The 27,238-nt window shown below is 43.3% G+C and overlaps 1 protein-coding gene across 4 annotated transcripts in view; it reads left to right on the forward strand.

Moving 5' to 3' along the window:
* Dock8 (dedicator of cytokinesis 8) overlaps window positions 1-27,238 on the forward strand; it is a 178,872-nt gene that overhangs the window by 149,110 nt on the left and 2,524 nt on the right. For 3 of the 4 annotated variants that reach the window (XM_013018441.1, XM_013018442.1, XM_013018445.1), the window contains 13 exons: window positions 900-996; window positions 2,306-2,440; window positions 3,823-3,975; window positions 5,900-6,058; window positions 7,014-7,114; window positions 7,923-8,115; window positions 12,621-12,764; window positions 14,034-14,165; window positions 14,830-14,964; window positions 16,495-16,584; window positions 19,649-19,885; window positions 23,058-23,201; window positions 24,849-24,955. In XM_013018441.1, the coding sequence (XP_012873895.1) occupies window positions 900-996; window positions 2,306-2,440; window positions 3,823-3,975; window positions 5,900-6,058; window positions 7,014-7,114; window positions 7,923-8,115; window positions 12,621-12,764; window positions 14,034-14,165; window positions 14,830-14,964; window positions 16,495-16,584; window positions 19,649-19,885; window positions 23,058-23,201; window positions 24,849-24,955 (1,827 nt within the window). The remainder of the gene's footprint in view (window positions 1-899; window positions 997-2,305; window positions 2,441-3,822; window positions 3,976-5,899; window positions 6,059-7,013; window positions 7,115-7,922; window positions 8,116-12,620; window positions 12,765-14,033; window positions 14,166-14,829; window positions 14,965-16,494; window positions 16,585-19,648; window positions 19,886-23,057; window positions 23,202-24,848; window positions 24,956-27,238) is intronic. The other variant, XM_013018443.1, reaches the window with a different exon arrangement.

Here is a 27,238-nt window from a genome sequence, read left to right on the forward strand (position 1 = left end):
TATAGCTTGTATACACTGGTTGAAACAGTAATTTACCTGTCAGGCCAAAAGCACAATAGGATGCTACTCAACACATCATATGGTTTACAGCGAATGAATCATTTATTTCTGGCACTTATTCTGGAGTTTTCCATGGCATATTTTCAGACTGGAATTGGCCGCAGGTAGCTGAACTGTTAGCAATAAAGCTGTGGAAAAGAGGGAACTGCTTGTATTCCTTTCTGGCTTCACTTGGATTTTGTGGCAATGGATGGACTAGTGTATAAAGTACACCTATTCTCTCTCTCTTTCATGAAAATCAAAGAGAATAGAGATACTCATTTCTCTATGGGCAATCACCAGTGATGCCCTGTACACTGTTGGATGACTTCCCACAGGAAAGCAACCTTTCCATTGGGAAAGGACAGGTCTCACATTGGACAGAGATTTGCAGGTCGTCTTTGGGAAGTTAAGAGACTGAATCTCAGTTTAGAAGTGGTTCTCACCCAACATCATCCCTGTGTGCCAAATTCACATCACACCCAGTCTCTCCAGCCTGGGCCCTGGCCTTCCCTCACTGCTACACAGAGATAGTTCTCTGGCAGGAACTGCCGACATGGCCCTGAGGCTTTAGGAAACCATCTGACGGACTGGACTCAAAGCTAGAAACAACCAACAATCGCTTCTCTATCTTATCAAAATTGTCATTGTTACGCATAATGGTAGAGAAATGAGGATGTTCTAGAAGCATTACCTACACAGTCTTTCTGACCAGATGCAAATCTCAGAAAATATCTGCCTCCTTAGTTCCTGCTTTCTCGTATTTTTCTGAAGTCTTTATAAGTTAGTACATAAATAACTGTCATTGGAACAAGGCCAGCTTTGATTGTGCTTTAATTTGACCTGTTTTTGTTTCTTAGAACAAAGGCAGAATTAGATCAAGAAGCCTTGATAAGTGGCAATCTGGCTACAGAAGCAAATCTAATCATTCTAGATATGCAGGAAAATATTATCCAGGTAAGGACAAGGAATACCTGATCTCACCTGCTAGATGTGGATATGTTTCCTGGAATTTAGAAAGAAAATCTTTGTTCAGAATGGTGAAAGACAGAAACATGCTTCTAAAATGCCCTTTTTTTAAAAAAAAATGAAATTGGGAAGTTTATTATTTATAATAACCTTACAAATTCCAGAGACACCAAACATTCTTCTGGCTTCTTTGGCTGGTTACTCAGAATTAGTTTGATGAGTTTGAGCCTCAAGGTTAAATTGGCCCAAGTGTGTGCCCAGTTAACAATGTGGATGGTGGGTTTTGCTTAGTTTCTGGAGATGGTAGTGACGTTTCTTCTGGTAGCTACCATCTGAGCCATTATCACTGGATTAGAAAAAAGGAAAAACAGTGTTAAATAGAACAAATGATATTTGGTTGGGACTCTGCTGAAAGTCTGTTCATTTGCTCAATGATATCACCATCCTGGCAATGGGAAAGGCCAGGCAATACCCGTAGCTATGGTGTCTTCCACATCCTCAGACTCAACCCATCACAGAAAATATTCAGGACAGAAATTACATCTGTATTGAATAGGTACCGAGTTCCCTGTTATTTCCTGAACAACATAGTGTAACAATTACTTGCATAACATTTACATTGTATTAAGTGTGATAAGTAATCTAAAGATGATTTGGAATATACAGATGTGTATAAGGTGATAGGTAAATGTTAGGCTACTTCCTACAGAGACCTTGAGCAACTCCATGGATGATTCAAGTAGGTTTGATGACTTTCATATCGTTGATTACTTTAGTGGTCAATATCACATTGACTATCTTTCTACCATGTCTGAGTGTTTGTTATTACCTGTACCATCAAGCCTCACAATGTATTTGCAGCTTTCTAAGAAAAAATTAAACTCAGGTGTTTCCTAGGCTTCTGTAGCTGATAAATGAGCTTCTATTTAGAAACTTTTCTGCCACCAACCAGCCCCCTATTGTGCAGGGAAACTTGCAGTTGTAGTTTTGAAGCTCACAAGAAAATCCAGAGCTTGTATACAAAGAACCTCCCAGAATCTGTGGCCCAAGATGGAGGGACGTATACCTTTAAACTTCATTCAGAAGACCAGATCTGAGCACACATCCCAAATCAGTTGGAAGTTTTGAAATACAGTCATTGAGACATAGATGTTGTGGTTGCTCATGGATGATGTCTAGAGGCTCATCAAATCCCTAAGACCGTCCATGGTCTTAAACTAATCCCAGTAGTCTCCGCTGTTTACAGCTCCCTGGCACAGGGCAGGTATTTCATGATGCTGTTCTTCCATCCCCATAGGCAAGTTCGGCTCTGGATTGTAAAGACAGCGTGCTAGGAGGTGTCCTGAGGGTCCTGGTGAATTCTCTGAGCTGTGATCAGAGCACCACCTACTTGACTCACTGCTTTGCAACACTCCGAGCCCTCATCGCCAAGGTAAACATGAGACACTTGTTTTCTTAACTCTTAATTAAGATTCTCATCTAGCTTCACTTCTTTCTTCAGGTAGATTAAGACGCAGGAAGTGTATTAAGTGACGTGGAACAAAGGTCTTCTTTCTGGGAAGCAAGTAGATGTCCCAGTACTTTAGCCAGCAAAAACATTAGAGTCTTCTTCTAGACTGCATCTTCAGCAAAATGCTAGACTGGAGATGTGACTCAAGTGGTACTGTGCTAGCTGTGAGCAAGAAAGTGAGTTAGAATGAGTGGGATGCTCTAAATTCAAGACCTAGGATCAGTATTAAAAAAATAATAATAAAATTTCGGGGCACTGGTGGCTCACACCTGTAATCCTGGCTACTCAGGAGGCTGAGATCTGAGGATCATGGTTCAAAGCCAGCCTGGACAGGAAAGTCTGTGTAACTCTTATCTCCAATAAACCGCCAGAAAACAGGAAGTGGCACTGTGGCTTAAGTGGTAGAGCGCTAGCCTTGAGCTGAAGAACTGAGGGACAGTGCTCAGGCCCAGAGTTCAAGCCCCACAACCGATAGATAGATAGATAGATAGATAGATAGATAGATAGATAGATAGATAGATAGATAGATAGATAGATAGATAGATAGATAGATAGAATAAAAGTTAAGAAAGTCACTGTGGGAAAGATCAACAGTGTTACCCATATTGGAAATGTGGCCCCAACTCTGGAAATTTCAAATGGCTATTCACATGAGAGCAAAGATCAACTGAATGACTTTATAGTTGAATGACGTTACAGTTTTACACTTTGCTTTAATTCCTTAACAGAGTGAAATTAAATCCTATGTGTGACTCCATAGAAATCTTTCAAAATGTCTGGTCATAAAATGCCAGGAGGTTTAGAACTTCATTTCTGTTTGTGTGAGACTACAGATTACCTTTGGCTGCTCGTTCGTGCAGATTATTTTTAATTCTGGGAAATCTCAGTGAGTGCCTTCTACACAGGGATCTTTTAAATTTTAGAACATGGAATCCCTTTGCTGTCATTTTCTCTTTCTTAGTCAAAAATGATTTCCTTCAGGAGCCCTCAAAACCCACAAGTAATTCCTTCCAAGCTGTGCCTTCCCAGCGGAACACAGCCTGGCTAACAATGAAGTTCCTAACCACGCTGACCTTCCTTGTGTGGTTCGTAATTAAAGCTGAAGTCCACTTCATTGCTGAAATCCATCTTCTGACTCACAGAGCTCATTATCTCTATGGAGCAATGTATGAACTCTCTGGGGCTTTTTTTTTTTTTTTGCTTGTCCAAGCAGACATTTGTATATTTCAGCCCACACCCAGTCCAGAGAGCTGTGAAGTGTGTGTGTCAGGCGCTTGCTAACGGCCCCTTGGATCTTTTCCTAGTTCGGAGATCTGCTGTTCGAGGAGGAGGTGGAGCAGTGTGCAGACCTGTGCCAGCGTGTGCTCCACCACTGCAGTAGCAGCATCGATGTCACCCGGAGCCAAGCCTGCGCCACCCTGTACCTCCTCATGCGCTTCAGTTTTGGGGCCAGCAGTGTAAGAGTTTACCCTAACAGGATCACCTAACATCAGGAGGGGGATATCAATCACAAAGCACTGGTAGGGAGGAAAATAGAAGGAAAACCTGGCAGTGTTGCCTCTTCTTTCTATTCTAGAAAGACTTGAGTGAGTGGCTCATGCCTGTCACCCTAGCTATCCCTCAGAAAGCTGAGATCTTAGTTCAAAGCTAGCCTGGGCAGAAAAGTACCTAAGACTTTTATCTCCAATTAACCAGCCCCCCAAAAAAAGCCAACAGTGGAGATGTGGTATAAATGGTAGAGTGCCAGCCTTGAGTGGAAAAGCCAAGCAAGAGCATGAGGCCCTGAGTTCAATCAAGCCCTGAGAAGCCAGGACCAGTACACAAACTAGAAGAATGAAGGAAAAAATCGAGTATCAAGCTGTATAGCAGCAGGCATCTGACAGCGGCTTGTAGGACTCAAAGTGCCTTGTTTTCATCAGTATGCTTCCTTAAGACCCATACAATAGGGGCTGGGAAGGTGGCTCAGTGGTAGAGCGCTTGCCTTGCATGCCTGAGGCCCTGGGTTCGATTCCTCAGCACCACATATGAAGAAAAAAGCCAGAAGTGGTGCTGTGGTTCAAGTGGTAGAGCGCTAGCCTTGAGCTGAAGAGCTGAGGGACAGTGCCCAGGCCCAGAGTTCAGGCCCATGACTGGATGCAAAAAAAAAAAAAAAAGACCCATAGAATATATAGGTTTTTTTTTTTAAATGTATCATCTAAGCCAGGCACTGGTGGCTCACACCTGTAATCCTAGCTACTCAGGAGGCTGAGATCTGAGGACTACGGTTCAAAGCCAGCCTGGTAAGAAAGTCTATGAAACCTTTATCTCCAATTAACCACCAGAAAACTGAAAGTGGAGTTGTGGCTCAAAGTGGTAAAGTACTAGCCTTAAGCAGAAGAGCTCAGGGACAGCACCCAAGCCGAGTTCAAGCCCCATGAGTGACAAAAAATAATGATAATAAGTATCATCTATAGAAAGAAATAAGCCACAGAGAGGGTGAAGATTGAGGAATTCTGAATTGGTACCAATTCTACCTGATTTCATGATGACCTTGGAAGATAATTGTAAGTGATTGATGCTATTTAGACCTGAGGTTTAGGTGAAATGTTGAATGCTTTGGAGTTTAGTTTAATAATAGAATAGTAAACCTTGACTAGCTTTTTAGCAAATTTAGCCATATGCTTTTGGACTTGCTATTTTGGTCATGTTTCATTCCCACACTTGAATGCTATTAAGATAAATTGACTCATGGAAGAAATTGAGACATTAGGACATTGGGCAGGGGGCAGGGTGGGGGAGGGGAGGGTGGACTGTGGGATTGAACCCAGGGCCTCAACATGCTAAGCTTGTGCGTTACCACCGAGCTACACTCCCAGGCCTGGTCCTAGAATATATTCAAGGTCACCTCCAGGCCTTTAGGACATTTCACACAGGCCCTAGGGATAGCCATATTTTTCTATGATTTTTGGGAAACAAGGAGAACCAGAAAGCCATTTCTCACTGGAAATCCAAAATCTCAGAAATACTAACCTGGGAAGTTCTATTCCTCTTAGTAGTTTAAATAAAGCTCCAAGTAGAGAATCTTGGCACAAAAGGATATATCCTATGACTCAACATAAAAGAATCCTTCAGCCTTGTACGTGGATGGAGAAAGCCCAATTGTTCATGAAAATTTAAAGGGATCCTGACAGATTGATGAGAGCACAATGTCCAACCAAACCATAGAAACAATAGTGTAAAATCTGAAGTGTAAGCACACAGTTTATTGAGAGAAGGAAATGATTAAGACTGGACTCAAGGGAGCATTTGATTGCTGATGTCTGGGCCCACTGCCTTCAATGATTGACTAGTTGGACTAGCGGACTATCATTTGGTCATCATTTGTTTTCCCTTTGGATACAGAACTTTGCAAGAGTAAAGATGCAAGTGACCATGTCCCTAGCCTCTCTGGTGGGCAAAGCCCCGGACTTCAATGAGGAACACCTGAGAAGATCCTTGAGGACTATTTTAGCCTACTCAGAAGAGGACACCGCCATGCAGACCACTCCTTTTCCCATCCAGGTAGACCCATCAACGTGCGGTGTCATGTGGCTGAGGTTGGGATCGGCCAATTACAAATTCACACCTATGCATATGTAGGTTGCATGTGATCTATGCAAATATTTATTGCCTGTGCAATATGCACACTTTCTCAGTGCTTTGAGTAGTGCAAGTATACATCCACAAGATGAGATGACCGATGCTTTGAGTGTTTGGTAAGAAACCAAATGCTGTGTAACCTTAGAGAAAGGGAAGGCATGTAGCTCAGTGGTAGAGCACTTGCCTGGCATATGCAAAACTCTGGGATTGAACCCCAGCATGGCAGTAAAAGGGAGGAGGATCATTAGTTCATAGTCTGGTGGTTCTGAAAGACATGTGTGGTGGTGGGGGGGGTCAGATTAAACAGCTGGTATAGGATTCATCTAAGGAGGGAAATATTGACTGGGAATGGTTTGTAAGGATGGTATGATTTGCTTTACTAGTGAATAGTGGAAGTCAAGATAGGCAGTTATAAACAAGATGAAGCCTAAGGAAACTTGTGAGGTCAGTCATCTCTTCCATGTCTGTCGCAGTGCAAGATAAAACATGTCCCCTTCATCTTTCAGTTCCTGCTCCTAGCCTGTTCTTTGATAGGTTCCCACTTATACCCTGACATCGCAAAGGAAAATTCAGAACTTTTCAGGATGCCAATAGCTAAAACTAGTACAAACATATTTAAACAAAGCGTGTCAGAGATGCAGAGAGGGTAAGGTTGCGGGGCTATATCGTGGACCCCAAAGTCAACTCCTCTCTGGCTTCAGAATCACTTGGACTTGCAGAGACAGAAGCCAGAGAGGCCTTTTGTACCTCTTCTCTCTGCTCCTGGGAGCAAAACTATGGCTTCCCGTAGAGTTTTCTTGTACTCTTAACTGCTTGCCATGAACTACAAAGTCAAGATTATTTGGGGTTCGGGGGCGGGGCCTACACTCTTTTGCAGGTGGAGGAACTTCTCTGCAATCTGAACAGCATTTTGTATGACACAGTGAAGATGAGGGAATTTCAGGAAGACCCTGAGATGCTCATGGATCTTATGTACAGGTAACGGATAACATTAAAAGGTCATCCCTTGGGCTTCAGGGTTTGTCATGGTACCGTTCTCACCAGCATATAATCATAGGTCACAGGGGTAAAACTGATTGGATGGGCACAGAAAAGGGTGGGGTTGGGCGTATCAGGTGTGTGGCAGCAGTCTGGTACAATGTGGTAAGAAAGGAAGTACCTTTGTCTTCCGTTGTTATTTGGAGAGAATGAAAAGGACAAAGATTGCTCAGCTCAAGATCTATGAAAAGGGACATCTTTTTATCAGGCTTTTTCTTCTACAGCTTAGTATTAACTAAGGGAATGTTTGGGGGGGATTTGGTATACCTGGACATGGAATGAAACTGGTTGGATGAAAATTTTTGCCTTTTCTCTCATTTTCTGAAGCTATAGGTTTAAAATCCTACAAGTGACAGGCATTGGTGGCTCACACCTGTAATCCTAGTGACTCAGGAGGCTTAAGATTTTTGAAGATTATGGTTCAAGGCCAGCCCAGGCAGGAAAGTCCATGTCCAATTAACCACCAAAAAGCCAAAAATAGAACTGTAGATCCACTGTGGTAGAACACCAGCTTTTGAGGAAAATAAGCTCAGGGAGAGTGCCCAGGCCCTGAGTTCAAGCTCCAGAAGACAGACAGACAGACAGACAGACACACAACACACACACACACACAACACACAACACACACACACACACACACACACACACACACACACACCACCCATCAGTAAGAGAATTCTGTACCTGATATAGAATAGCAGTATCATAAATCAGTTGTCCTTGAGCCTGTTTATCAATCCATCCTCAGAATTGCCAAGAGTTACCAGACATCTCCTGATCTACGGCTCACCTGGCTCCAGAACATGGCAGAGAAACACACCAAGAAGAAGTGCTTCACGGAGGCCGCCATGTGCCTAGTGCACGCAGCTGCCTTAGTGGCAGAGTATCTGAGCATGCTGGAGGACCACAGCTACCTGCCCGTGGGCAGTGTCAGCTTCCAGGTACCATGCGTGCTCAGCTTTTTCCTGAGAGCATTGTCCCTGCCAGGAGCAGTTTGCTCTGACCCCACGTGCCTTTGAGAGAGATCACAGTTCTGGTGCTCACAACTAGAGTAGGTGGGGCGATGCTGCGGTCATCCAATGGGGAGAAACTAAGGGTATCGCTGAGCATTCTGCAGGGAAAAGACAAATTTCCCCACTAAAAACCTATTGTCAATGCTTGTCAAGGTGGAAAACTCCTGTCTTAATGACTTACGTTTGCCTCCTCTAACTGCTTTGCCATCTTAAAAAAAAAAATACTACTGTTAAGCCAGGCTCTGGGTACTCAGGAAGAGGCCGAGATCTGAAGATCATGGTTCAAAGCCAGCCCCAGCAAGAAAGTTCATGATACTCTTATCTCCAATTAACCACCAGAAAACTGTAGGTGGAGATATGGCACATAGTGGTAGTATTGATCTCACCCTGCAGATGTAGAACTGAAGGACGAGAGGTGTGTGTGTGTGTGTGTGTGTGTGTCTGTCTGTCTGTCTGTCTGTCTTGGGACTTGAACTCAGGGCCCAGGCTCTGCCCTGAGCTAGCTCTCTGCCACTTGAGCCATAGCTCCACTTCTGGCTTTTTTTTTTTTTTGTACTTTAGTGGAGATAAAAGTTTCACAGACTTTCCTGCTTAGGCTGGCTTCAAACCAAGATCCTCAAATCTCAGTCTCCTGAGTAGTTATGCTGACAGGTGAGAGCCACCAACACCCAGCTGAGAATTCATTTTTTAAGATCATTGAAAGGCTCTCACAAAGACTTGTAGTTGACACTGCAGACTGACAAGCAAGAAAGGATTTGTGAACATTGGAGAAATGATTTTCCTTTTGCCTGATTCTTTGATTTCATGCTCCACATCTGCAGAGCCCTCTCCCTGATCCAAAAGTAAGAAAGATTCAAATTGGCCTGGGAAGGGAAACAGAAGGCTTAGTTAATACTTTCGGAAGCTAACCTGAAGATTGCTTGGCAAGAGCAAGTTTTCTGCCAGATCTAAAACGTAGCTTAGACTACAACTGTAATATGGTATTTAGAAGGGGAGGAAACATTAGGAATTTTTTTTAAGGAAACATGATCTGTAGAGATGAACATGGCAGATTTACAAAGTCTTTTACAAGTGTTTGTGTTATTCTTGCTTGACTCTCCATGACTGATTTTGTGGAAGGCTTTGCTCTCATGCTCATTCTTCAACACTATTTCGTGATACTTTGTGTGCCAGAAAGAAAGGACAATTCAAGGTTGCTTTTCCAGGATTAAAGACTAAGTCACTGAAAACATTTTGGGGGAGCCAGGAGCTTCTCCTTCCTAGAACATTACTCAGCAGCTAAGCTGGAGTGAACTTCCTGTTCCAATGCTTCCTTTCTTACAGTGCTCAATAACTCCGTGTGTATTATTCTGAGCAAATCAATTTGATTCCCAATGCAGAAATACATAATGCTAGAGGTGAGCCTGTAGGAGTGCTTGCCAGACTAAACCTAGGGACTCAAACAAAGCCATCCAACCTAAGGGTTGTAGGGGCTTCATTCTTCACAGGCTTCCCATGCTGACCAAGCTAGATTTAGCTTTCCATCTCCAGATTCAAGTCTAGGATTAAAGAGAGGTACCTCATTTCTGGCAATGTCAGAGAATAATCTCTGGGCAGCTTAGTGGTTCCCATTTGGGCATGAGTTCATCCCTGAACCAATCATAATGGCTAAAGAAATGAAATGCTGTGATTGGCTGAGAAAGAATCACAGGCCTACATCTAAACTTAGGACTAGTTCTCCAAAAGAAAATTAGGGTACTTTATGTTACCAAAGAATGAAGGGATTCTGGGCAGTGTTAACCACAGATAGTGCTGCTGCATTGCTAAATGCTTTTCACTTGAGTTTTAACCTTGTTCTGCTCCAGTAATATTAAGAAGATTGGGAAAGACATATAAACTGGAGATAAATCTGTGCGAGGAAAAGTAACCTTGAGGCCACTTAATTCCAAGAAACTGACATCATTGAAATTCTTTACTCTAGAGTGCAATATTTATTTCACAAATGTAGATACGGAAACATTCTTAGATACTGCTGTTATTTTACCTCCCCAAATCCAAAGCCAGGGAATTTCTGCCCAGAATCTTTTCCCTCTGACCTACAACTAATAACTTCATAGCTCCATGTTTGTTCCCATACATGTGGAAAATCTCAGAGAATTCTACTAGTACTAGTTTCCTGAGTTACTCTTTCCACTGGATCTCTTGGACCTTCCATTGTCTCTAATTTAGAAGCTTATAATAGGTAGCCTATGTTTGAAAGTATGACTAATCATAAGAGACTTTGAGAACCTCCACCTATATTCATAAAACTACATTATAATATTGGGTATAAAAAGACAGGTTATTTCCTCATTGATTGCTAAAGTTGATTCTTTTGATCTTCTTAGCCAGAACAGAATGCAGACAGCTTCCATTTCAGAATTCACCTCTGATCAATTAGTAATGGCTGACGGGAATATAATGCTGAGAGAACATTGAGACTATTTCCATGCTCCAGGGGAAAAAGTGCTATAATTGATTAGTTATGCCTGATGTGCACAACAATAGCAAGAAGTAGTCTGTGTGCTATCGTTCTGCAGTCCTTAAGAGCATGCAGTCAGAGCATGAGAGAAGCAAGTGAGCTGTACATGCACAAAAATGTAAGGAGATTCTCATTCTCAGGGTCAAGCAATAACAAGCTTAGGATTTCCATGATTCTGAAAGTGAATGCTTCCAGAAGTTTTGTGCCCTGGGTCATTCCTTTCTCCGCTTGAGTCTGTGGTTTATATAAAAGAAAAATGTTTAGAAACAAAATATTCAGGGGTAAGAGAAATAGTAACTGCTATACTGATGTAAAACCTTCTATAGAGAAAACATCCTCATTCTCTGTTGTAAATTTTGGCTATTTAAAGTCAAGATAATATTCATAGTGCACTTCGGAAAAAAATCATCCCCTAGGCAGGAGCAAGTGGGTCACATTTATAATCCTAGCTACTTGGGAGATTGAGAACAGGAGGATCACAGTTTGAGGCCTGTCCAGGCAGCAAAGTTTGTGAGACCCCATTTCAACCCATAGTTGGCATAATGCCACACACTTGTCACTTGTAGCTATGTGGGAGACCATGATCTGTAAAAAGTTTTTTTTCTGCTAGCTGGGCAGAAGAAGCTAGGTGTGGTGGTGTACACATAAAATAGACAGTCCAGGGATATACCTGGAGAAGAAGCGAGACCTCCATCTCAAAAATAATCAGTACCTAAACAGGCTAGACGTAAGCTGGGATATAAAGCATCTGCCTAGCAAGTGCAAGGTCCTGAGTTCACACCCCAATACCATCAATAGTTACCCCTGAAGTTATAATTTCCTTGTGATACAAGAAGTCTAGTTTCTTGCCCATTTTGGCCTTGGCCTTTTAAAAATGAAAATGGGTGCTGGTGGCTCACACCTATAATCCTAGCTACTCAGGAGGTTGAGATCTGAGATCACAGTTCAAAGCCAACAGGAGCAAGAAAGCCCATGAGACTCTTATCTGTAATTACCCATCTAAAACCTGGAAGTAGAGCTGTGGCTCAAAGTGGTAGAGTGTTAGGCCTTGAACAAAAAAGCTCAGGGACAGTGCCCAGGCCCTGAGTTCAAGCCCCACTATTGACAGAGAGAGAGAGAGAGAGCAAAAGAGAGAAAATGAGTGAGCAAATGCAGTCTTTATATTCAATGTACTTTATGTTATCACTGAACTATGTAACTTGAGGGTAGGGATGGTAGGAGGAAAAATGGGGGAAAAGGATAGAAAGAGTGACATTAATCAAGATTCACTGTACTCATAACCTGATTTATGGAATTGAAGTCTCTTTGTACAACTGCTTAATCATAAAAATAAATAAATGAGTAATATTTTTGAAAATGAAAATCCTAGTCAGGTACCTGTAATCAGCCACTCAGGAGGCTGAAATCTGAAGATTGCCATTCAAAGCCAGCCTGGGCAGAAAAGTAGTCCATGAGACTATTACCTCCAATGAACCAGAAGAAAAAAAAAGCAGGAAGTGAAGCTGTGGCTCAAATGGTAGAGCACTAGCTTTGAGGACAAAAACTCAGGGACAGTGACAAGGCCCTGAGTTCAAGCCAAAGGGTGTGTGTGTGTGTGTGTGTGTGTGTACAAGGCCCTGAGTTCAAGCCAAAGGGTGTGTGTGTGTACAAGGCCCTGAGTTCAAGCCAAAGGGAGTGTGTGTGTGTGTGTCCTGGGGGGGGTGTCTCCTTGCTGTTTGGGGTAATTCACTAACTGGAGTTGTTTCCACTTTGTTGCTATTTCTTTGAGGGAAATATCTTCTGCCACAAGGATTAGGAAATTCTAGGGTTTGCAGATGCATTGCTCAGTGTGGAATTATGGGCCTGTGGTAATCACAGCCTTGGTGGGGTTCTTGAAGTGTTGGCTTCCTCCTTCCTCCCCTGGTCTCTGAGGTCATAGCTTGATCTCTTGCAGAACATTTCTTCTAACGTGCTGGAGGAGTCTGCCGTCTCTGATGACACCTTGTCGCCGGATGAAGACGGGGTGTGCTCGGGCCGGTACTTCACCGAGAGCGGCCTCGTGGGGCTCCTGGAGCAGGCTGCGGAGCTCTTTAGCACGGTCAGTGCCTACAGGGCATCCCGGGGCCGGGTGTTCAGGGCAGGGCCTGGTGGGGTGCCCTGGCTGGGCCCAGTGAGGACTTTGATGCCCACAAATTACATCACTTCTGCCAGGGAGGTGAGAAAACCTTTCATCAAGGGAACATGCTGGTTTGCGCTGCCTGCTCATTGGCTGGCCAGCAGTTTCACAGTATTATTTCCCTTTAATAGGGGTAGAAACCAAGCCTCAGAGAGGTGAAATGGCTTGCCCAGGGTTACACAAGCTGATGAGACATGTTCCCACGACCTCATAGAAAAAAAAAATACTGGGGTGGAGCCACCCCGAGAAGAAGGACTGAGATCCATGCTTCCTCTCTCTGTCTGTCTCTGTCTCTCTGTCTCTGTCTGTCTCTCTCTCTCTCTTTCTCTCTCTCTCTACCACTGAACCAATTCCAGCAACACTGTAGGTCGGGGCAACTCATAAAAATGAGGTACACACCTGTCATCTCCTAGCTGGGGTCTGAGGAACAAGGTTTTTCTGAGCAGGAAAGTCTGTGAGACTCTTTTTTTTTAATCTCTAATTCATCACCCAAAGAAGTCCTGAAGTAGAGCTGTGGCTCAAGGGGTAGAGCACCAGCCTTGAGTGAAAAAGCTAAGGGATGGTGCTCAGGCCCTGTGTGGAAGCCCCAGCACCAGCACAAAAGAGCAAGGAAGTAAGCAAGAAGAAAAGAAAAGAAGGGAAGGAGGGAGGGAGGGAAGGAGGGAGGGAAAAGGAAAAGAAAAGAGAAAAAAAACTGTTGAGCAGAGAACCCTGAGATTCCTCCCATGAACCTAATCTGGGCCTAAACATCCCTAATTCAAGAAGACAAGTTAAACTAGTCACTGAGCATCATTTTCTAGATTTTAATCATCTCCCTCTTTCCCCATATGCCAAGCCAAGTACACTCTGAATACGCCCTCTACTTAGCTCACCCAGTTCTGTTTTCATCCCTGGATTGGGTCTTATTTTCTACTTTTCATCTCCCAAGTTTTCTCCCAATAATGTCTCTCTATTTTAATTATTGTTTTAACTATCTTCTCCCTCCCTCTCCTCACAAATTCTATTTTAGGATGCAGAAAAAGTCCAGTGTCTAGAGTTCAAGCCCCAGGATCGGCACAGAAAAAAAATAAATACTGTGGTGGTACAATCTGAAGTCCTTTCTCTAGTGTCCTGATTGCATAATAAACACGGATTGTCCTCAAGTTGCCAGTGCAGTAAATTCGCTTCGGTTCTCTCGGTTCTATTCCCCAGGGAGGCCTGTACGAGATGGTGAACGAGGTCTACAAACTGGTCATTCCCATTCTGGAAGCTCATCGGGACTTCCGGAAGCTGACCTCCACGCATGACAAGCTACAGAAGGCCTTTGACAACATCATTAACAAGGTAGCCAGAGATCCTGGTCAGTAGGTGCTGTTACCTGGTGGTGGGTACCCCGGTGTCAGAGTTGTTCAGCCCCACTTCCCCTATCGAGACTGGTTTTCCTTGAGCTCATCATTGCTGTAGCTCTTGCCCATTAAAGAGAAGGCTATAAGGGGACAGAGGTCCAGAATGCTGGGGGTAAAAGGAGCAACTTGAATCACTTTATAGGCAGAAAACATGAAGATCTTTCAAATGATCTTAACATGAAGTCCCAGAAACCTTTCATGGGATTTCTTTTGGTATAATTTCCAAAGCTAATTAAAATACTAACTTTGCCTGACAGAGGGATTTCTGTTTATATCAGTTATATGAATAAAATATCTGGCCAGGCACTGGTGACTCACACCTGTAATCCTAGCTACTCAGGAGTCTAAGATCTGAGGATCATGGTTCAAAGGCAGCCTGGGCAGCAAAGTGTGTGAGATTCTTATCTCCAATGAACTAGTCAAGTAGTCGAGTGCTACCTTGAGCCAAAGAAGCCCAGGGATAGCACCCAAGCTCTGAGTTCAAGCCCCAGGACCAGAAAAACCAAAAAAGAACAAATTGTCTGTAGCACAGTAAGAGACCCTTTTAATCCAATGCATCTTCATACATCATGTTCAAAGAGAAATGTTCTTTTGTTGAACAGGATCATAAGAGAATGTTTGGAACTTATTTCCGTGTTGGTTTCTATGGATCCAAATTCGGTGATTTGGATGAACAGGAATTTATTTACAAAGAGCCTGCTATAACGAAACTTCCCGAGATCTCACATAGACTGGAGGTGAGCAAAGTCCTTTTGGGTGTGGACTCATACAATTACAAAAACAAGTTAGAATGAGTCATTACAAAATGAAAAAAATCAAAGCCAGGCACCCGTGGCTCATGCCTTAACCCTAGCTACTCAGGAGGCTGAGATCTGAGGATTGTGGTTCAATGCCAGCCTGGGGAAAGAAAATCTGTGAGACTCTCATCTCCAATAAATCACTAGAAAACCGGAAATGGCGCTGTGGCTCAAGCGGTAGAGCGCTTGCCTTGAGCTGAAGAGCGCAGGGACAGCACCCAAGCCCAGAGTTCAAACCCCACGACTGACAAAAAATAAAAATAAAAAAATAAAATCAGTCAAGCATCAGTGGTTCATGACTATAATCCTAGCTACTCAGGAAGCTGAGATCTGAGGATCATGGGTCAAAGCCAGCTCAGGCATGGAAAGTCTGTGAGATTCTTATTGCTAATTAATCAGCAAATAGCCCGAAGTGAAGCTGTGTGGCTCAAGTGGTATTATGCCAACCTTGAGCAAAAAAAGCTAAGGGACAGTGCCCAGGCCCTGAATTCAAGCCTCAGTACCATGACAATGAAGAAGAAAACCAAAGGGTAACCCCTAAAATAAAACCTACTCAGGATGAAGTCCCTGACCTGACAAGAACCAAAACTATAGTTCTTGTTTGCTATTTCTTTGAGTGTGGCCTCGTAGGACTGGAAAATGATAAGTTCTTGTGTTGCCTGATTGCTCCAGGCATTGCTCATCCCTGCCAAATGAGACAAGCAGATTTCATCCAGAGGCCATGGCCTGAAGACCTGGGCAAACATGCCCCATTGTTCAGTTCATGAGAAAGAAAGTTGGCCATTCACCGAGACCACTTGTTTCTCTCATACTGTGTCCCCTTACTAAGAATTTCAAGGTGTGGATTTTATCTTCTTGTAGTTTATGGCTTGCCACATTTGTGACAACAGTGGTAACTGCCAAGCCCCTTGGGTACCAAACGCAAGAAGTAAGTAGTGTCATTGATGATGGAGGGGGAATTCAAGACAGTGTATATACGGTGGAGAAGCATTGACTAATGGATGGTGCTAGACTTCTTTATATCTTCATTTATGTCTCAGGAAATGCTGCACTTTGCTTCATAGCTTAGAAGGACTCTCAGTAATCAATGCACAGCTTCTCTCTTGTTCTTATTCCAAATTCAGTCTACTTCTGAGAAGATGAAGAGTTGCCTTGCGTTAAAAATGACCTTTTTAACCTGGTGCTAAAGACTCACGCCTGTAATCAAACTACTCAGGAGGGTGAGATCTCAGAATTGTGCTTCAAAGCCAGCCCAGACAGGAAAGCCTGTGAGACTTTTCTCTCCAATTAACCACAAAAAAAAAAGCCAAAAATGGAGCTGTGATTGAACACTACCCTTGAGCAAAAAGAAGCTCAGGGAACAGTGCCCAGTCTCTGAGTTCAAGCCCTATATATACACACACATACACACACACTCACACTCACTCGCACTTACACGACCTTTATAACCTAATGGTTCCTCTTTTCTAGGGATTTTATGGCCAGTGTTTTGGTGCAGAATTTGTGGAAGTGATAAAAGACTCTACTCCCGTGGACAAAACCAAGTTGGATCCTAACAAGGTATGGAGAGATTTTTCTAAAGATCTTTCTAAAGAAAAATTAACCACCTCTGAGCGCCTCCCCCCTTATTTGCTCCCTTCTGTCTGTCATTTACATGCAACCAAACACTTTCTTAGGTCCTGCTGCTGGTTGGTAGGGTCTTAAAGAAATCATACTTCACAGGAACTGTGGTAGGAGCTCTCGCTTATTAAATACCACCTGTGTACCACCACTGCCTTCCCCTTTTTACATTCGCCCTTCATTTCAACCTCCAGTAGCCCTGAATAGGTTTGGCTGTTCCAATATAAAACTGGATGAGAAAATGGAGGCATGGAAATATTTACCAACTTTTCAAGATGATGCAAGGAACAGATCCAATGTGGAAGCTCATCTGCAGACACCCATGCCAATGAATCACTGCTGTTTTCTGCCAACGAAATCTGTAAACTCTCTATTTCAAACATGTCTTTAAAAAAAAAAAAAACAATTCTCAGCCAGGCTCAGTGGGTCATTCCTGTAATCATAGCTACTTGGGAGATTGTAGAACTGTATTTCCAAGCCAGGCTGGGAATAAAAGTTTGTGAGACTCCATCCCTACCAATGGCTGGGCATCATAAGGGCCTACCTGCCATCCCCAGTGACACAGTAAAGCAAAACTTGGAGGACTGTAGCTCAGACCAGCCTGAGCATAAAACAAGACCCTATCTCCAAAATAACCAGTCACACCAGGTATCAGTGGCCTATAATCCCAAAGTGGAATGCAGTTTGAAGCTAGCCTGAGCAGGAAGGTCTATAAGACTTGTATCTCCAATTAACCACCAAACAAACAGAAATAGAGCTATGGCTCAAGTGGTAGATTGCCAGTCTAGAGCAGAAAAAGCTAGATAGAGCACCCAGGCCCTGAGTTCCAGCCTCAATATTACAGCAATCTAACCAGCAAAGATCAAGGCCACTTTTCGGAGAGGATAAAGGCATATTATTGTCAGGGACTCAAGACCAGTGTCAGAAAGGGTTTGGATCACCAAGGAGGGGAGCTGGGTTTTATACAAGCTGGTTACACACATAAACAGAAAATCAATGCGGGGGGCGGAAGGGAGGGAGGGGATAGGGAGGTGTGACATCCACTCAGGGCCAGGTGTGCAATTTCTACCTTGTGGGCCTTCTGTAATTGATCCATATAGCCCCACCTGGTCCCACAGAAACCCACATTCCAGCGGGCAGCCTCACCTAGCCACATTCTGCCAAATGGCTGCTGGAAAGTCCTTTGCCAGGAACGTAGTTACTAAGGAGGGGTAACTATGTCTGTGTGAACACATGATAAAACATAACACTACCCCTGCTCTCAGTTGGTCAGGCTCACTCACAGTACCAACCCTCTAAGCACTTGTGACCAGCAGAAACACTGCAGAAGCTTCTCCATTAGCATGATCAAGACCATCTAATCCCTGAAGCTCTAGACCAGGGACCAGGGACGAAGCCCAGACCTACTTTTTATTGTATACAGCCAGGCAGAGGACAGGTTCTAAAATGTGGGAAATAGGTCACTTAAGTGCAAGGTGTTACTAAGGACTGGATTTGATGGCCATTGAGCATCTGGTAGACCTGCAAAATAAAAGACTCAAACATCTCCCTTCCTTCTGCAAAGATGGTGCAAATAAGAGGAACTGGCCAAATTGAAGAGTTTGTTTTTCTGTGTGTGTCAGAAAACTTGCTCATTAACACACAGTCCTTAGCCTGGGATGGAAAGCAATAACTGTGATGAGTTGAACTGAGCTTCAGATAGAATTGGCATTTGGATTCCTTTGGAGGAGAGACCTGGCTGGAAACCCATGGCAACCTCTCTAATACTAGAGGCCCTCTCCCCATTAAGATCCCTGAGGTAGGTCATAAGAGCGCAGAATGAGAACCTGACTCCAGAATGACAACCAGATTTCATTATACTAAGTAGTGATTTATGGTCTGAGGTCAGTAGTTCTGCCCAGTCAGTACTCACTGCCATTCTTCTTTAGTTTGTTTTTAAGAAGCCTCCTTCAGCCAGTCACTGGTGGCTCATGCATGTAATCCTAGCTATTCAGAAGGCTGAGATGGGAGGATTGAGGTTTGAAGCCAGCCTGGGAAGGAAAGTCTATGCGACTCTTATCTCCAAGTAACTATCAAAAAGGCAGAAGTGGAGCTGTGGCTCAAGTGGTAGAACAGTAGACTTGAGAAAAAACAAAAAATCCCAAAAAACTCAGGGTCAGCATCCAGGCCCTGAGTTCAAGCCCCAGGATGGACCAAAAAATAGAAATCTTCATTAATAATTGCATATACTTAAATGAAATATATGTAATAAAAATTCACTACTTTGGTGTTTATTTCTAAAGTTCTGACACACACGCACACACACACACACACACACACACACACATATATATATATATATTTGATATATGTATATATAACACATATCTGTATACAAACACGCACGTATCTATACCATACCACTATGGTAAGATGTAGAACATTTTGTTCCATTGCTCAAATATTTCCTGTACCTGTTTGCAGTCTCCACTTGTATCTCCTGATAGACATGCCTATATTCTATATTTACAGCTTTGCCTTTTCTAGAACAGATTATTCATTATGAATAAATAAATGCAGCCAAGCAGTGTTTGTAAATACCCATCTGGGATTCATCCATGCTGGAGTACTTCCCTTTTCAGTGCTGAGTAGTCTTCATTTGTGCAAATGAAGGGAAGGCACGGGGCGGGGGGCGGGGGGAGCGGGTAGGTTTTGTCAGTGCTCTTCCTCTGTGCCAACACTTGGTGTTAGCGCTCTCTTAGTCTCCCTTGAGTGTCTCCATGTCATGGTAGCTCCGGAGAGGAAAGTTTGTGTGGAGGAAAGTGGTTTGCAAACACGCCTTCCTTCCCTTCTTCTTGGTCTTTCTCCTCCTGGGATGGAGAGAAGAATGGCAGATTTTGAATTCCCACCGAGGACAGTCAGCCCTGGTATCTTTGGGGATGCGCTGGGGTTGTGGGGTCGTGTTTGCAGAATGTCTCACCCATTCCTCCCTCCCCTCCCTCCTCTCCCCTCTCCCCCCCCCCAGGCCTATATACAGATCACTTTTGTGGAGCCCTACTTTGATGAGTATGAGATGAAAGACAGGGTAACGTCCTTTGAGAAGAATTTCAACCTGCGCAGGTTCATGTACACCACGCCCTTCACCCTGGAGGGACGGCCTCGCGGAGAGCTGCACGAACAGCACCGGAGGAACACGATCCTCACCACCATGCACGCCTTCCCCTACGTCAAGACCAGGATCAGCGTCATCCACAAGGAGGAGGTAATGTCTGGGCATCAAGGGCCAGCTGGTGACTTCCTGCAGAACACAAGCCGGAGTGTTCCCTCGCTCAAACTGCAGTGCGGTCTAAAGCGATTGCATTTGAAATGTCATTAGAGTTAACCTCAGGGGGCCAAGGAGTCCTATTTAGGCAGCTGTGTTTTGTTTTGTTTTGTGCCAGTTCTAGGGCTTAAATACAGAGCCTGGACATCGTCCCTGAGCTTTTACATTCAAGGCTGGCATTCTTCCACTTGGGCTACCTCTCTACTTCCAGCTCTTTAGAATTAGAAATCGTCTCACCGACTTTCCTGCCCTGGCTGGCTTTGAACTGTGATCTTCAGATCTCAGCCTCCTGAGTAGCTAGGGTTACAGGCAGGAGCCACTGGTGCCCAGCGTAGGCAACTATGTCTTATAGCACTATTTTCATTCAACATGTAACACTGTAAAGTCATAGCTGTACGGTCAATATGTTTACATACTTAATTACAATATGTAATATTTAAACCATTTAATTTAATTATGAACACATACAATATATCTGTTTGGCTCTTTCACATTTGTGAAGTCAGTCAACCGTGAACTGAAATCGTTTTAACAAAATATTTCTGAACACATGCAGTTGTTTTTCTTGTCATTCTCTGAACAATACAGTATAACAGCTGTTCACATAGTACTTGCACTGTGTTAGTGTTGTATATAATCTAGAGATGCTTTAAAGTATAGAAAAGATGTGTAAATACACTATATCATTTTATTTGAAAGATTTTGCTACTTAAACTGCTCAGGGCCACATGCTTTTCTTTTGGTTTTTCTGCTTAAGGTCAATTCTCTGCCCTTTGAGCCACTCTATTTCTGGCTTTTTGATAGTTAATTGAAGATAGGAGATTTATCAGATTTATCTGCCCAGGCTAGCTTTGAACCTTGATCCTCAGATCTTAGTCTTCTGAGTAGCTAGGATTACAGGCATGAGATACTGGCACCTAGCAAATAGAAGACTTTATTCATTTAATAGGAACCATCAAGAAAGCCTCTCCAACTTCAGAATCTTTCAAAATTATATATACCATCAACATTGTCATTTTCTTTAAAACACCTACAATGTCCATCTCTTTTATATGGGGCCTTGTTGCAATTATGAGCTGAGAATCACAATTCTGCATTGTCTTTCTTGTATCAACCACACCCATCGTGTATTGTCCATGATGTTCAGTTTTGCTTTCTGCAAAGCAGAAGGAGGCCTTAAGGAGCCTTGCTAATAAACACTAGGAGAACAGAAGAATTCTGCATTTTTAGGTTTTTGACCCTAGCCTTCTACCTAATGTGATAGGAATTTTTATCACAACTTACTTTTACATCTTTCCCAAGCATTTAACTTGTCTTTGTAGAAATGACTCTTCTTTCCACACCCATAATTCATCAGTTTGTGCATTATTTAATTAGATTAGGACATTAACAAGTACCACGAGGATGATTGGGGACAATCTACTCCATCAGGCCAGAGCCCCAGGGATTGAAGACTGTGGAAAGGAGTCCCCCCAACTTACACTGAGCTAGTGAACACCCACCCCCCAAGGAGACTTTGCAGAAGCCAGAGAAGCCTGGGAACCCAGTCCAGAGAAACTTTATTTAGAAGGCACTGCTTTTTACTTGGGACTTTTGAGCACTAATGTCTTCTAGGCACAGCACTGGAGCAAAATCATTGTGATTTTAAAATATTTTCACATCTCTTCTTGGCTATTCATTAAGGAAATATATCAAAGTACTATACATACTATACACTGGAGAGCCTAAAGTGCAGATGTGTGTGACCCCATAGTTCAAGAGGCTGAGCAGTCCCAAATTAAGGTGTTGGTGGGGTTGGTTCCTTTTGAGGAGTGGGAGGGAGAATTCGTTCATGCCTGTCTCCTTGGCTTCTTCTCCTTGAGATTATTCATGGCACCTTCCTTCTTTACACACTTGTGTCAACCAGTTAGGTCCCTAATAAACTCAGTTCAGCTCAATTACCTAATTGAAATGCTATCTCCAAATAGGGCCCTATTCTGAGCTATTGGAGGTCAGGAGTTGAACATTTAAATCTGGCTATAGGAGAGGCCTGGGCAGTACTCAGTATATCATATCCAGGAAGGACCCTACAGCAGCAGAACTTAGCAATGAGGGATTTTTTTTTTTTTTTTTGTCGGTCGTGGGACTTGAACTCTGGGCCTGGGCGCTGTCCCTCAGCTCTTCAGCTCAAGGCGAGCGCTCTACCACTTGAGCTACAGCGCCACTTCCGGTTTTCCAGTGGTTTATTGGAGATAGGAGTCTCACGCTCTCTCCTGCCCGGGCTGGCTTTGAACCGCGATCCTCAGCTCTCAGCCTCCTGAGTAGCTAGGATTACAGGCATGAGCCACCAGTGCCCGGCAGGAGGGATTAACCTTGATGCAGAATCACCTTCCAGCAGAGTTGGAGATTCCCCAGGTAATGCCAGTGGTCCTGGGGAGAAACATGTTGAGTGCTTCCCTTCCCCATTATAACAACTGATTTGTTCAGTAATAGGAAAAGCAATCTGACAGCATAGAAAGATTGCAGGCTGTGACTGTAGACACGGGTGTGATCAAGTAAGGTTTTCCCACTTACTCCCTGGGTCACTGTGTGAAACTTAGCATTTAAATTTTCATTTGACTGCAAAATGGAGAGAACGGGAAGATAGTTTAAAGCAACACATCATAGTATGTACAGTCATGCTGGTGGTGCAAACCTGTAGTCCTAGCTTCTCAGGAGGTTGAGATCTGAGGATCAGGGTTTAAATCCAGCCCAGGGCAGGGAAGTCCATGAGACTCTTATCTCCAATTAACCACCAGAATACCAGAAGTGAAGTTGTGGCTCAAAGTGGTAGAATCCTAGCCTTGAGTGAAAGAGCTCAGGAACAGCACCCAGGCCCTGAGTTAAAGCCCATTGACTAACATAAATAAATGTGTGTATGTGTGTACGTGTGTATGTGTGTACATGTGTACAATCCTCCGGACATAGAATCATTCAAGACATAGGAGGCCTTTTCTTCTTAACCAGTTCAGATGACTCACCATCTTCCCTTAGCTACTCCTTCAAACCCAGCTCCCCTCTCTGCCTTAGGCCGGGTTTGTCTGTGGCATGTGAGAGCAGACAAGGACTTACTACAATCATGTCTTGTGTTCAGCTTGTTTTGACTCCGATTGAAGTTGCCATTGAAGACATGAAGAAGAAGACCCTTCAGCTAGCGGTGGCCATTCACCAGGAGCCCCCTGATGCAAAGATGCTTCAGATGGTGCTGCAGGGCTCTGTGGGGGCCACAGTAAACCAGGTGAGCAGAGCCAGCTGGTCCCACCATGCGTAGGATTTTGACTACTCTGTACCCTTCTTGCTGGGGTTCTTCAAGAATCGATTGTACCTAGGAATACTATTCTTACACTTAGCCTCAGCACTTGAACAATGTAGAATTCTTTCGGGAAGCCATCTTGTCCACTTCACAACTCCAGGTAGCAAAGAAATCCCTAGAGAAGAGAGCACCAAGTTTAAGAAGGTACTGTTTTTCTTAGACAAGTACTTGAGGCCCAGAACTGGCCCAAATCTATGATCCTGTTCAAGAGTGCTGAGTGCTACTCTGTGTCTTAGGTACAATTATTAATTACAAGCTTGGGGCTAATCTAAAAAAATACCTGTAAGCAAAGAAGGAAAGGGCCTGGATCATTCAGCTCCTGGATCAATCACCAGAGAGATGTACTCTATATCCCAAGGGCCTGGCCAGTAGCAACCTGGGACTGGGCTCCCTGGACCACTTCAACCAGACTAGATCTTCTCAGATGTGTTAGACTGCTAACTCTTGGGCTGAGTATGGAGCTAAGGCACACTCAAGATGGAAGAAGGTACAAGACTGAAACACCCTATGCAGAAGGTTTCTTAGTAAACTCTATATCCAGTGGGACCCCTTAATATTGCTTCTATAAAGCCGGGCGCTGGTGGCTCATGCCTGTAATCCTAGCTATTGAGGAGGCTGAGATCTGAGGATCACAGTTCAAAGCCAGCCCGGGCAGGAAAGTCCATGAGACTCTTATCTCCAATAAACCACTAGAAAACTGGAAGTGGCAGTGTGGCTCAAGCAGTAGAGTGCTCGCCTTGAGCTGAAGAGCTGAGGGACAGCGCCCAAGCCCAGAGTTCAAGCCCCACAACGGACCAACACAGAACAAAACAAAATATTGCTTCTGTATCTACTTATGCCCACACATCCACCTTCAAAACTTCCATGAACCTCATAACTCTTTCCTCCTTGAGCCCGTCCTCCATCTGAAAGTGCGCTGTCATTCCAGCTAGAGGCAGAGGATGTGAAGCAGGAGGCTTGAGGGTATGGCTCCAGAGGTCTAATGCTTCCCTAGCAGGCATAGGTCCTGGGCCCAATTCCCATTACCAGGGAGAAGGAGACAGAAAGTTCAGGAAAAAAGAGAGGAGACATGACTTATGTTTCCAAGATAAAGACATTGAGAACATTGCTATTGTAAGTCCCAACCATCAGATGAAAAAGGAAACTTTGTAAGTACTCAACCACAGGCTAGATAAGTACTCCGTAGATCTGCGACTCCATCAGTGTTGGACATATAGCTAGGTGAATATGAATTAGGACATCAAGACCATCCCCAATTTGAACATTCTTTCTTCAGTGTAGTTGTACTACCTTTATGTTTGGAGGAAAACCATGGGTAGTGGTATAGGATTGAGAAAAATACATTTTTACCAATGTATTCTCCAAAAACTCCTATGTTCCTCCTAAGAATCATTTTCCTGAGAAGCTCAAGACTTTCTTGATTGTCTGGGGATTTTTGTTTGTTTGTTTGTTTGTTTTAGACAAACTACAAAATGAATTGTTCAACCTAAGAACTCCCTCCAACATTTTCTCCCAAGCAATGTAACTTTCTTTCCAATGTCAGCATCGTTTGCTTACTTTCTTCTCCCTCAGGGACCACTGGAAGTAGCCCAAGTGTTCTTGGCTGAAATTCCAGCTGACCCAAAACTCTATCGACATCACAACAAGCTGCGACTGTGCTTTAAGGAGTTCATAATGCGGTAAGGGTGCGCACGGAGGTAACTTCAGTTCAGCAGTGGTTCTTTCAATGTGGATCCCAGACCAGGAGTCCAGTGTCACCTGAAAACTTACTGAAAAAACAAATAGCGGCTAGGGTGTTGTTCAGTAATAGAGTGCTTGCCTATCATGCATAAAAGGCCCTGGGCTCCATCCCCAACATCACAAAGATAAATGAATAGAAAGAAAAGGCAGTATCTCAAGTAGGATTTACTAGATCTACTTGGATCTACTAGGTCAGATAGGTTGGAGGTAGGGCTCACCAATTAGTGATATCACAAGCTCCCTGGTGATTCTGATACACACTGAAATTTGAAAACTACAATAATAATAACAATAACAATATTAACAATGACAATATTCCTTGTTACCAATAAATAACTAATGCCTACACTATCAGCTGCCTCCCGTCTGTTGTGGCTTATGGACCTCAAAATCACATTGTAAAGCAGACAGCATCTTCTTCATTTTACAGTAGAGAAATGGAATGGCAGATGATTTTACTTAGGGTCACACAGAGTTGAGTACAAACCAAGTGTTGTAAATCTAAATAGCTTGCCAGTAGTAGAGTTCCACAAGTTCTGACCTTGACAAGCTTAGTAATTTCCCAAATTATATAACCACTTGTTTTAGCCTCAATGGAGAGACAAAGACACGGTTCTGAAGCTGGTCTTGTTCAAAGGTCTCACCCAGGGACACAACCCCCAGGTCAGACCAACATCATCTCTGCTCCTGGATTCTGCAGTTAGCTCAACCTGGATAGGAAGCAGGTCTTTGACCAAAGCCTTGCAAATCCCTTTCAGTATAGACAAATATATCCAGTATCCTGTAGCTCTACATAGAATGAGTAGAAGCCAGGCATGGTAGTTCGTGCCTGTGTAATCCAGATATTGAAAAGTAGAGACAGAAGGATGGTGAGTTCAAGGCCAGCCCAGATAGTAGTTAGTGAGCCTTTATCTCCAAAGCAATAAAGAAGAGGACTGAGGGTATGGCTCAAGCGACAGAGTGCTTGTCTCACATGTGGGAGGCCCTGAGTTCAATCACTAATACCCAAAATAAGCCAGCAGTGAAAGGTGTGATGAGAGAGAAAATCAGAAAGATGCATACCAATATGTCTTCTCATTCCAAACTTTAGAGCAGCATGCCAATTATAGGAATAGTCTCAGATAGTCGATGGGGAGGAAGGAAATTAAAAGTCAGTAAAGCTAGGCCACTATTAGGAAAATGGTTTATATCATAAAGATCACCAGAGTCTTACTTATTAGTAACACAATTACGAAGGATTGCATGTCAGCTAAATGGCTATCGGCATTTTATCCTTTAAAGGTTTATTGATTTGTAGAAAACAAAAAGCAAGACTTTCATGTGTATAAATAACATGACTTTCATCTTTGACATGTAGTATATTATGTGGGAGACTTTGGAAACAGCAGGTTTCATGGTTTGCAAAGTCAAGTAGTCACAATGAGTTTTAGAGATTTTTTTTTTCTTTTTTGGAGAGGGGAAAGGAGGTCAGTCATGGAGCTTGAACTCAGGGCCTGCGCACTGTGTCCCTGAGCTCTTTTGCTCAAGGCTAGTGCTCTACCACTTTGATCCACAGTACCACTTCTGGTTTTCTGGTGGTTAATTGGAAATCTGAGTGTCATGGACGTTCCTGCCTGGGCTGGCTTTGAACCCTGATCCTTAGATCTGGAGCTAGGATTATAGGTGTAAGCCACTAGCACCCAGGTTTTGAAGACCTTTTTGTTGTATTTAATGCTCTGTGGTTTCACCGCAATGAGGCTAGGTTTAGATCTGGTTTTGTTCATTAGAGAATTGGTGTCTTTATTTTCTTTACTCTGGAAAATTATCCGCCATTATCTCTATAAATATTGCCTCTGTCTCATTTTCCACCTGCCTACGGGTTCTATTAGGCATGAATTTGGCCTCTATATTGGAACTTCATGCCTCAATCTTTTCTTTTTTTTAGTTTTTTAAAATCTCTTTGACAACTTCCTTTGTTCTATCATATATTTTGTAAGTTCTCCAGTTGTGCCTATCTTTATCTTATTCATTGAACTTGTCCATTGAAGATTTTCTCCATTTTAGTGACCACATTTTTATTTCTAGAAGGTCCTAGATTTTTATTTAATCTTGGGTAGTATGCCTTTTATGACCTCTATACTAACTTTGGTTTTTTTACATTGTTGTGTTATCTCTAATACCTTTTTTTCCAGTACTGTTCTGTCAGTTTTCCATCATTATGACAAAAAAAAAAAACCACACAC

Source organism: Dipodomys ordii, unplaced genomic scaffold (assembly GCF_000151885.1).
Source record: "Dipodomys ordii isolate 6190 unplaced genomic scaffold, Dord_2.0 Scaffold40, whole genome shotgun sequence".
In the NCBI taxonomy this organism is placed as follows: Eukaryota; Metazoa; Chordata; class Mammalia; order Rodentia; family Heteromyidae; genus Dipodomys; species Dipodomys ordii.